This window comes from Bolinopsis microptera, chromosome 3, assembly GCF_026151205.1.
Source record: "Bolinopsis microptera isolate Bmic1 chromosome 3, MBARI_Bmic_1.0, whole genome shotgun sequence".
Lineage (NCBI taxonomy): Eukaryota > Metazoa > Ctenophora > Tentaculata > Lobata > Bolinopsidae > Bolinopsis > Bolinopsis microptera.
In genome coordinates, this window is record NC_087074.1 from 9,046,247 (window position 1) to 9,058,705 (window position 12,459).

A 12,459-nucleotide genomic window follows, 5' to 3' on the forward strand; every position below is an offset into this window, starting at 1 on the left:
AAGTTCTTATGTACATGTTCAATGTTCATGATTCGCTGTAGAATAAAGGGCGGTTCAGAAAACCACATTTCGTTTAAATAATTAGATATCACCTCTAATTAGTTGCTCTATAGGGTCGGGAACAACCAAAAAAAAATGTTTGTCTCTACGGTTTCGTATAATACTGACTTGGGCCACGCCCATATTTTTCACTAATTTTTAACAGGTAAAATTCTATAAATCGTCAATTTAGTCACGAAGGAGTATGGAAGGAGTTCTAAATGTGTGCTCCTCTAATATAAACAGTAGGAAATAGTTAACTTTAGTCGAGGTTTCAGGTCTCTACAATGTCGGGAAGTTCCTGCAGGAATTTGCGCATTGCGCTTGAAGCGCAAGATTCACAGCGCCAAAAGCGAAGGTGGTAGAGACATGAGACCTTGACTAAAGTTAACCATTTCATACCATTGCTATTAGAGTATGCCACTTTCAGAGTCCTGAACACACTCCTACAGCTCTTAATCGTCAATTACATGTATATGAATTTTACCTGTTAAAATATATCATCTTTAACTGATATCAATTTAGTTTAACACTGTTAATTTTTGTTTTTAACATAATACTTCACACTTATTAGACTTAGAGGACTTCGACGCGCCGCGCAAACTAGCATTCTTGTTTCGAGCTGGTTGCTTCGAGATGGTTGCAAAGCCAAAAGCAACGATCTGGAAGGTTTGACATCATCAATTCAAAATGTTTTAGTGCCATGTCATGGTATTGGGTATTTTCCTTATATAATTTTTTCTACCTCTCTCGCTTGCAGTAGCGCGCGAACGCGCGTCACGCAGTACGCTTAGACTCATGGCTATTATACTAGGTGAACCATATATTACATTTTATAGAAAATAATAATTTGATTATGCTACGACCAAAAATTATTGTGACACGGAACCACATATTGTTATTATTTTACATTCACAAAAATATTTGTTTCAAATCGTCGACGAGCCCAACTCGGCGTGTGTTTTGGTAAATTATAACCTACAACAAGTTAAATTACACCGTAGTATTATATGAAAATCGAGCGCTGAAGCAAATATTACTTGGCCGCGACGATTTGAAACAAATATAATCTACTGACAACAATGACATTGCATTTCAACATAGCTGACATTACTGAACCAACGTCAACAATCTTAAGAGTATAATGCTGGACACGAAGGGAAACACAGGTTTGAAATCTTCGTAAAACTACATCATTAGAGCCTGTAAAAACATTTAACTTTAAGATAAGCAGGAAGACTGGGGCAGGAATTTGAGCCAAATTGACGATCAACATGAATGCATTGCTACAACAATGACATTGCATTTCAACATAGCTGACATTGCTGTACCAACGTGCTCCTACTAAATCGCTCATCTAAATTTTAAGAAAATTATTGTGAAAAGGCCCTGAAGGTATAAAAGTAATCTTTTTCGGTGTATTTTTGGAGGCTGATTCCGAATCACCCCCATATGACGTAGGCCTAGGCGGTCAAATTAATGCTTCCCTGGAGAGTTATGGGCAACAAAACTGTTTTGGTCACGTACATGACAGGCTAGTAAAACAAGAATTTGATTGTTTAGGGCCTAACATGCAAATTATTTGTTTGATTAGGCAACAACATGGTCTCGCACTTGCTATTATTGTACCCTGAAATCCGAAATATCAGATTACGATTATGACTATCAGATAACGATTAATCTTCATTGTATCAATCATACTATGTTTCCAGAACCTTTCTTTAACGGTTTCTTTATTCTGAGAATTAAGATCGCGAAAATAGTGTTGACAAATATTGTCGTGACCCCAATATTTCTAAGAATGAAGACACCAAATGGTTATGAGTTTTACATGAACATGACAAAACAAATGAAAAGGAAGCCCTCCTGCAAACTTCTTTGTTGAATTTCTTTGTTCAGGTGAGAAGTTGCGCAAAAGAGCAAAATAATAAAAACTTAAGATGTTCGTGTGTCGAACTTGGTACAGAGTAGCAGGATATTGATTTACCTGAAGATTACACCCGCCGCGCCCCTTCTTTTATGTTTACAAACATATAAAAAGTAGGGACGGTGACAACACTATAGCCTGCACAAAAGAGATCATTGACGACTATTGTTATTAAAAGTAGCACATCTTATCGAGCTCACGTTATATAAAATCTCTGACAGTTAAACTCAGCATCACTACGAAATGACCATGTTGAGTTCCGCACTCCTCTTCATCTCTAGCCAGCTACCCACACTGGTCTAAACAATTCAAATGGAGTTCGGCTGGCACTTTGCCGGGGTACAGCTGTATCTCCGTGTCAGAACCAGGACCACAAGACTGGAACGAAAACAAGTTGTGTCAGCTATGTTGGAATGCAGTATTGTAACAATAGTTAATAGCTAATATAATATACGTTGCCCCCTTCCTGGGGCAGGAATTTGAGCCAAATTGACGATCAACAATACATTGTTACAACAATAACATTGCATTTCAGCATAGCTGACATTGCTGAACCAACGTCAATAATCTTAAGAGTGACCGGTGACGGTAAGTGACCCGATAAGCCCCACTTCTTGTCAAATTATTTTTTGGATTACGACCCAATCATGAAGTAAAAAGTATAAGCTGCAGTTTAACGGCAAAATAAAGCTAATTTTAGTTCATAAACGTCATACTCATAGGTGTGGAGGATCAATACGGCTACTTTTAATTCTTTAAACTTAAAGTTTTAAGTTCAAAGTTTGAACTTGATACATGTTCAATGTTAACTTTAAGTATCACAAATATCGCGCGCGAAAAGTGGTATGCAACGTATATGTCAAGTTTGAACCAAAATACCCTTTTCTGCGTCAGCTGCATGCCATTACATGCTCAAAAACGCTACTGACGTATTCTCCATAAAAAGCACTTAATAGCGTAAGAGGTGATTTTAAACGATTCCCCGTCCAACTCGGCGTGCGTCTTGGTACATGTTAGGTTATAAACCTACAATGCATAATCAAAAAAGCTATAAACATATATTTTATAAGTATCAAATAAGATGTGCTTTTGTCAAAAATATAATTTACTACATGTAAAATTCATATACATGTAATTGACGATTAAGAGATATGGGAGTGTGTTCAGGACTCTGAAAGTGGCATACTCTTATAGCAATGGTATGAAATGGTTAACTTTAGTCAAGGTCTCATGTCTCTACGACCTTCGCTTTTGGCACTGTGAATCTTGCGCTTCAAGCGCAATGCGCAAATTCCTGCAGGAACTTCCCGACATTGTAGAGACCTGAGACCTCGACTAAAGTTAACCATTTCTTCACATTTAGAACTCCTTCCATACTCCTTCGTGACTAAATTGACGATTTAGAGAATTTTACCTGTTAAAATTTTTGCCGAGATTTACCTCATTTTACCTCACGAGGCCAGCCAAAAAAGGCAACATTGGGATGAGGTAAAATGAGGTAAAATGAGGTAAAATGAGGTTGACCCCCCCCCCCCACCCTGTAATTGAAATATGAACACTTTTATAAAATGTATCTGTAGCATTTTCCACACTGTTAGGTTCCAGTGCTCACAATATTGGGGTAACACCAACATGCTATCACGTGGTTTCCATTATTAATAACGTGTATCTGTACACGAAACTACCGTCTCTCTTGTTTAGGCCGTACACGACGAGCAATGCTAGCAGCTGAAATGGCCGAGGATGGAGAGTTGGAAGGAGGAGCTGCTCCTACCGTCGAGGAGGGAGTAGAATCAGAGGAGTCCAACTTACAGGAGAAGATTATCCAGGAGAAGGAGGAACTGGAGCGAGAGAATGATATGATCAAGAAGTTCGGCTTCACTTTCGATGAGGAGGGTCAGATTATTCTTCCCGAGGTGAGTGCTCTCGTGGAACAAATTAAGTTGTTACAGAAATCTGATGTTTTCAATTCTTCGATTTGCGTTGAAGTCTTCACATTCATATCTAGTATTAAGAATAGGGACGGTATGTATTCTTGATTAATCTCTACTAGATCACTGTTTAATATTACCCTTTCCAGATCTCAGAAGAACACCCGCTGGTACGAGAACAAGTAGAACGTGTCACAGTTGAAGCTCGTAACCACGAAGTGGAGATATCACCTGAGATGTACTGCTCGGTGCTTGAAGAAGCTATTCGGGCGGTTATCACCGGACATCAAACTAAAGGGGATCCTGAGTACGGCGGCTGGATCCTGGACAACTTCCCTCTTACTCGAGACCAGTGGACCATGATGACTGAGAGAGCTGATAAGCTGCTTACTCCTGATTCGTTTATTATCCTGAACGATCCTGACCCTGAGAATGGGGAACTGCTGAAGAGATGGGCCGCTATTCAGAGACCCCCGGTTAGAATGTTACCGGCTTCTATACAAAGTTCATTCTTAAGAAAACAAATTACCGTACATTTCCACAGCTATGTAACAATAAAAAAAAACAAACTTTCGTATCGATTTTAAGTCTGGTAACTGGTAAGACCTTGACCTTAAGATTTAATTTTTCAGATATCGCTCACAGCAGCACAGATAAAAGCAGTGGAGAAAAAGAAGGCTAAACCAGCTGGTGAGAAAACCGGAGACGGACTTGCTCCTTTGGATGAGTCAGAAGAACAAGAGGTATTAAGATTTAAATTTTTCGGATAATTATTATTATTAGTTAATAGTTATGGTATTTGTCAGGTTTGTATCAAGGATATAGATCTAACGAATACGGGGATGCGAGTTAAACACTTTGTTAGGTATTAATTTTATATTTGAAGTTTGAACACTGAAACTTGAAATCACCCTGATGCCTAATTCTTGACTCATTTCAGAATGCCCAAGACAAAGTTCCGGCCTCAGTTGAACAACGCGTACTGAACCGCAAGGCATTTGACCGCGAGAAACCACAGCTGGAGGCAATAATAAAACAAAGTGACGTGGAGCTGTTAACTATTGAGTGTAATGTGGCCCTTGAAGCTATGAGGTCGAATGCTGTGGGCAAACTGGACTCCGTATTCAGATACAAATCAGTTGATTACTTCTCGTATGAGGAAGAGGAGCAGGAAGAGGAGGAGGAGGAAGAGGAAGAGGAGGTTAGAAATTATCACCAATTATACTTAGATTAACAAGACACGTTTAACTTCCACGTAGCCGTTACGCTTAAAACGCACTGAAATTTTCCAAAGATTTTATTTTTAATCGTTTATTAACGATAATCAACATAAGATAGTATAGTCAGAAATAAAACACACATATTTTTCATCACTAAAAAACTTTTTTTAAAACAAATTGCGCAGGTTGACAAGAGGAATCTGGGAGAGACGAGACATTACTGCCCCGTTACCCTGCTCGAGAAGAATGTCCTCTGGCCGGGAGATCACGAGATTGGAGCCAGGTTCCGGGAGAAGATTTACCTGTTCAGCAGTCCGGAATGTAAGATTAAATTCCTGGAGAGTCCGGAAAAGTACGCTCCTAGTGGTGCTCCTCTTGTGGTAAGACTTACAATTTTCAAGCACTTTTAGATCAAATATATTTGGGATAAGGTCAATATTTTTTGATAAGTTCGAGAGAAATTACTTATGAAATTTCCAGCAGTGACCTGAGTTCAAATCTGTAAGTGGCGGCCGCGTTTCGAAACAAATATATATAATAATGTATATGGATATTGGATAACCTTCCAATATTTAAATGCATTGCCATTAACTATTAAAAAACCTTTAATACGGATCTTCCTGGATAGATATCTTGGTTAAGTGAAACTTCTTCAAACTTTTGGCTCGTTATATTTTGAAGTTTAAATTGCTCTGCGCCGCCATTTGTCGTTTCGATGAATAATACTCACCTAACTCTCCACAAGTTGGAGTTGTATCACTAGAAAAGGTGGTGCCCTCAGTACAGGTGATAGTGTTGCTGCCTCTCCGTAGGAACCCCTCTTCACATGACACTGTCAGCACTGTTCCTGCTTCTACAGGAAATGTTGCTTCTGTTTTCAGCTGACTCCAGGCTGGTTTCAGACCCATACATAGATCTGTGGGATGTGTTGTGTTTAGTTTATTAATATTGAAATGGGAATAATAGTGTAACATCTTCAACGTGAACTTGGCCTCAAACATATATTCGTAAAAATGAGGTCACCTCGATTTCTTATACAGTTATACACTATAAATGACATATTATGATTAGATGCCAATCACTTGTTACTGTAGCAGATAATTGGGATGAATTACCAAGTTCATATCTGTAGTGTGTGGAGACTTTATCGTATTTACTAGATGATGAGGCGTGAAATCTCAATCCTGTCATCTTGTTCCTCATTGCACACTTGTTATCTTCATATATCCACGTGACCTCCAGAACATCATCAAACCAGACTTGCAACTGAGTGGTAGTCTTCAGGAAGGTCAGAACACCAGCTCGCTTGAGGAATCCTTCTGTTCCTTTTAGAGTGTAGCCACCATTGCATTTGGAAGCCCCTATGGTATTCGTATCGAATGTGAACCAGCCTACTCCTCCCATCGTCCATCTGATGTCGTTACCATTAGTTATCTTCTTATCAGTCTGCATCTGGAACTTCTTACTCTCCACTATTTCATTTACAAATGTGCTTTTGTCCCCGGGAACTGGGAACCACTCACTGTACTGGGTACCTAAGATGTAAATGAGTAAATACCATCGGTTTCTATGAATAGTTCATATTATATTTCTACAATATAAGCTATTATATAAAATAATTTAATGAAAATAACAATTATTTAAATGGCATTGATTCTATCAAAAAGCAAGTAAAGTTCAAATAATTCTGCTTTCTTTGCCGCAAAATTATCAGCCAAGTGTTCATTAGAAAAATAACGTATTATTCGGTTTCTCAAGTTAAGGGGGCAGGGGGGGGTCTTCATGGAAATTTTCTCAAAATCGACTTTTTAGTTGTTTCTGATAGATGGGAGTGATATCTATCAGATGCTTTTAATCCGATAGAAAAATATTGCTCCTATCAGAAATTATCGCCTGTAGAAGGTCAGCGCTTGTGTGTAATTGTATTGCGCGAGCGATTTTTGATGGCGTGCCCTGAAAATCGAGTCTAAAAATCTATCTCCTCCTACATTATTTGAGCAATCACCCTCAAACTTTCAGGATATGTTTTAGGGATCATTTAGAAGAGATTGTCCGGGCAAAATTTTGAGATAGGCCTTTAAACATTTTTTATTCGATTTTGAAAATCTTGGACCTGGTTTTTTGACGATTTTTCGAGGTCCAAAATTTTAAAAATCGAATAAAAAATGTTTAAAGGCCTATCTCAAAATTTTGCCCGGACAATCTCTTCTAAATGATCCCTAGAACATATCCTGAAAGTTTGAGGGTGATTGCTCAAATAATGTAGGAGGAGATAGATTTTTAGACTCGATTTTCAGGGCACGCCATCAAAAATCGCTCGTGCAATACAATTACACACAAGCGCTGACCTTTTACCGGCGATAATTTCGGCTAGGAACAATATTTTTCTATCGGATTAAAAGCATCTGATAGATATCACTCCCCTCTATCAGAAACAACTAAAAAGTCGATTTTGAGAAAATTTCCATGAAGACCCCGGCCCCCCCTGCCCCCTTAATTAATACATACCTTCTACACTGGGCGAGAGTCCGATAAGAACTGTAGCTATCAGTAGACTGACTAGTATTGTACTCATATCTCACTATAATAGATTATAAAATATAATTATATAATCGACTTGAATCCCACAGTTTCAATTGTATTCAACGTCTAAAAAGGAAAATAAATCAGATTTCAAATATAATAGAATAAGAGGGGATTGGGGAGGAGCTTCTAGAAGGTGTGACATAATGAGATTAAATGGATTAAGAACTTGACTTGTGAACTATTTAATGATTTTAATCTTAGCAGGGTAGCCAGCTATTAAAATCTTTATCGCGCTCTTAGTTCTTATTCAAATCTTAATTTAATGTGGTTTCTCAGGATCTTAAAGAAGTAAATTTGATGCACCCAAATGCAAAGTATAAACTCTCTTTAAAATTTTGACGCAAACGAATAAATAATGTAAACAACAACACTGTACTGAGAGGACACGAAAGAAAGCTCAAGCGCCTCAACTGATACAAAGATTAGCAACCTGCTAGTTATAAGAGCGCCCACTTAACCGTGAGAAAGGGTGGAGTACGGGGACGTCATAACTCAACAGCAAAATATTATCTAATTAAAACAGCAACTATTGGACAGAATTATCTAATTATTGTAAGCTTCAGGCAACACATGTTTATTGACGTGGGTAATGGTAAACTTTTCCCTGGGCTCATGAGCCATTATCAGGGTGAGGCGTAAAGTAGGGGCTCCTGTTGCTCTGTTGACGTTAATTATATTGCTAGTTTTAGAAGGCAGGTGGTTATAATACTATAATAACAAATAAATTATGTCTGTCGTGCCAGCACATGCTGATCTTATGATGGGAGCTATAAACCTAACTGTGCACTATATACAGATTATAAGAGCGCTCACGTGGCCACTCGAGAACACGTGCGCTGTTGCTAATCATGGCCCGTGTCATCCATAAGAATTTATAATTAAAATATGATATTATTAAGGATGCTGTAAAACGCCAACAGGAACCCCTACTATGAGTTACAACGAATAGAATATGTCTTTCGCACTAGCACATGATACTGATCTCATGGTGCAGTGGGAGCTAATAACCTAACTATCCTAAAAAATTATCTGGTCGAGGCCTACCGACAGTTGCGCTCATTTCCCACACACTAACAGGTCCATTAACGGGTTCCTAAAATTTGCCATGTAATAATATCAAAACCGTTATATCGGCCATGTAACCCGAAAAATGTGTTGCTGTTAAAAGATAAGCAGCGTTATCACTCACAAATCAACCCAGTTATAATAACAAAATTAGACGGCCGGAGTATAGATGGCCGGACCATGACCATAATGAATTACACTCACGACAGTTACAGAGTGGGTTAAGCTAATTGGGTCATAATTAGGATAAAGAGAGGTAGACAAATTATCTGTTGATAAGGAATCTAAAACAGTCCGTATGACAATAAGTAAGATCTGGATTAATGAGGTAGTACAGGTCGGAGGAGCGTTACCCAGAGTCAAATCACAAACAGTCAAGGAGGTGGTCCGCAGATTGCGTGATGACCGCGAAGATGCCCACTTCTAATCCTCTCAATAGGTTCAATAGATAGGTAGGTTAATAATGAGCTGTAACAATGGATTAGCTGTAACAATTATATTGATTATTATAATAATTATTGTATTAACCTATAGAATTACCCTCATCTAGGAGGTTTTACAATAAGGTTGGCAGGATAGCTGGGGCTATAGTTGAGCTGGTGATTAGCCAAATTGAAGTAGAGTATTCAATATTATAATTTTATAACTTTACATTATAAGAATTAAGATCCCAAAACATTGTGTACCTAAAGAACGACAAATTAAGTCTATAAATTTAGTCAAACTTTTGACTAAAATTGTTGTAAACCAAATTTCATGAGACTAATTTTAAAGGAAACCAAAATTTCAGTAGAGCATATATGACATGAATATCGAATATTATTAAGCCTACATTGTTTATAGGGCTTTATAATTAATATAATGACATCACCGTTCCTACTGCACAAAACTGTACCAAAGTCCTATTGAGCTATTGCACTTAAAGGGTTAGAGCTCCTCTTGGACATGACATTTTTAATCGATCCATCCCAATGCATGCTCTGTTGAAACGGCTGAAGGATCATATCGACATAAACTACGTCGTAAATAAATAATTAATGTGCAAGAGTGTTCTTAAAATTAAAATTTAAAAAAATCATTAAAATTTAACTTCGTCACATCTTTATCGAAAGAGAAACAAGTGCGAATATATTAATTTAACTCCCAATTTCCCAAATTCCCATGAACATGTTCCATAATGATATGATATGATGATATGAATTAGTAACCGAATAACAACAGTTCAGTGTCATAATAAAATGAAGTTCAACTTAGCCGTCACGTATCCGCAGAGGAGTTCTGTTGAGGTGTAGCACTAGCGGGACTTTACAGCTGGCCTTCAGTTGATCCTTCTTAGTGACTTCCTTCTTCGGGAAACGCATGTTGTTTGCTCTCACCAGGAACCTCGCTGTCTCTCTTATGAAGCTAGCATCTCTGAATAGCCTCTCCACGTTAGCGAAAGACAGGTTTTGGCTTTTTGGGGAAATTAGGCGATTAGGTTTGGCCTCTATACGGCCACTATACGGCCTCTATATATGGTCGGGGGGGGGGGGGGGGGGGGGGGGGGGTACCAATGGCATAATGGAGAATTGGCCAATAAAAATTTCCATTTATGCCATAAAACGTATGCCATTTATGCCATTTTTGATATAATACATTTCTATTTTCTTTATTTGTCATATGAATCTTTAACGATCATTCCAAGCGTTATAAAGCATGAAACATGTCTCTTATTCAAGTACTAATAATAATTTGCGAATTTAAAGTCAAATATGAAGACCTAAATTCATGGCATAAATGGAGAATTGGCCAATACAAATTTCCATTTATGCCATAAAACGTATGCCATTTATGCCATTTTATGCCATTGGTACCCCCCCCCCCCCCCATATGGTCTTTATACGGCCTCTATACGGCCACTATATGGCCCCTACACGGCCACTATACGGCCTTTATACGGCCTCTATATAGCCTCTATACGACCTTTATACGGCCTAACCCTAACCCTAACCCTAACCCTAACCCTAGCCCTAACCGTATTAAGGCCGTATAGAGGCCGTTTGGAGGCCATAGATTAGATGTTTTGTGTGGCCGTTTAGAGGCCGTATGAAGGCCATGTTATATATCTTTTAAGTGGCCGTATAGTAGCCGTATAAAAGCCGTATGGAGGCCGTATAGAAGCCGTATAAAGGCCGTATAGAGGCCGTATAAAGGCCGTGTAGGGGCCATATAGTGGCCGTATAGAGGCCGTATAGTGGCCGTATAGTTGCCGTATAGTGGCCGAATAGAGGCCAAACCTTATCGCCCAATTTCCCGTTTTCGGGAACTGGGAACCACATGCTTTACTGGATTCCTGAAAATATCAAAAAAGTTAAAAAAATTAAAAATGGTACCTAAGATGCAGATAAGGAAAGACCTTCTAAATTGAATTTAGAAGAACTGAAAACTCACGTTACTCTTCACAAATTAAGTTCTAGTTGTTTTATCTTCTCCAGGAACAGCTAAGTGATTAGTGATCACTTCAAAGAGCACCTGATAAAGACAATTTTGTATATGAAATAGTATACTTGACATTAAATTGTTGTATTCAAATATAACTTGGTGAATTAAGAGTTAGAGTTAGAAAGGGGGGGGGGGGGGGGGCAATGGCATAAATGGAGAAAATGGAGAATTACTCATAGGTTTTTCCATTTTCTCCATAGAAATAGTCTCCATTTTATGCCATTTTATGCCATTTTATGCCATTGAAAACCTGAAAAATTTAGAATTTCGAGAAAAATTATTTAAAAAAAAGATATTTTCGGCCAATAATGAACAGGGTATCATGAAACATGGATAAAAGTGGTTTTCAGAAAACCTTTTCAGAAAAATGTTGACTTAGAAAATTTTCGGCCCGAGTCATTCTCGATACGTACCTCTCGTATCGAGAGCTCCCGATTCCGAGCTCGTGTTGCAAAGGGGAGGCCTGCCTTCCGAGATCGCATTACCAGGGGGAAGCCTCGAGTCCAAAATTGTGTACCGAGGGGTAATTTTCTAAGTCAAAATTTTTCAAAGTTTTTAATAAGTCAAAATTTGTCAAAGTTTTTCTAAAAACCACTTTTTTCCACGTTTCATGCTAGCCTCTTCATTATTAGACGAAAATATTTTTTTGGTTTTTCGGTTTATCGAAGTCTGCACCTACCCGGCCCCTCGCTACACAAATTTGGACTCGAGGCTTCCCCCTGGTAATTCGATCTCGGAAGGCAGGCCTCCCCTTTGCAGTGCGAGCTTGTTTCGACATTCGAGGATGTAGGTCTCACTTCTCAGTGCCTATTACTCTCCCCTATTACTCACTCCTGCTGTAGCCTGTAGAAATAACTTTACACTAGGCTTGAGTAATTATGAGTTTGCCTGAAGTGTGCCTCTACTAACCTAGTATAAGCATCTAGTAGCCTACTATGAGCTTTCATAAGCTTGTTACGCCCCTAGTAAGCGTAAATAAACATGTTAGGATGTCCAATTTAGGTGTTAAATGGTGTTAAAGATGAAATTTCGAAGACAAAATTCATGGCATAAAATGGAGAAAATGGAGAATTACTCATGGGTTTTTCCATTTTCTCCATAGAAAAAGTCTCCATTTTATGCCATTTTATGCCATTTTATGCCATTTTATGCCATTGGCCCCCCCCCCCCCCCCCCCCCCCCCGTTAGAAATTCATCAGAACAGATACAA

The 12,459-nt window shown here is 38.5% G+C and overlaps 1 protein-coding gene across 1 annotated transcript in view; it reads left to right on the forward strand.

Moving 5' to 3' along the window:
* LOC134812262 (adenylate kinase 9-like) overlaps positions 1-12,459 on the forward strand; it is a 57,983-nt gene that overhangs the window by 13,965 nt on the left and 31,559 nt on the right. Inside the window, 5 exon segments of the mRNA XM_063819545.1 lie at positions 3,668-3,882; positions 4,047-4,373; positions 4,530-4,640; positions 4,838-5,098; positions 5,303-5,497. Of these exon segments, the coding sequence (XP_063675615.1) occupies positions 3,668-3,882; positions 4,047-4,373; positions 4,530-4,640; positions 4,838-5,098; positions 5,303-5,497 (1,109 nt within the window).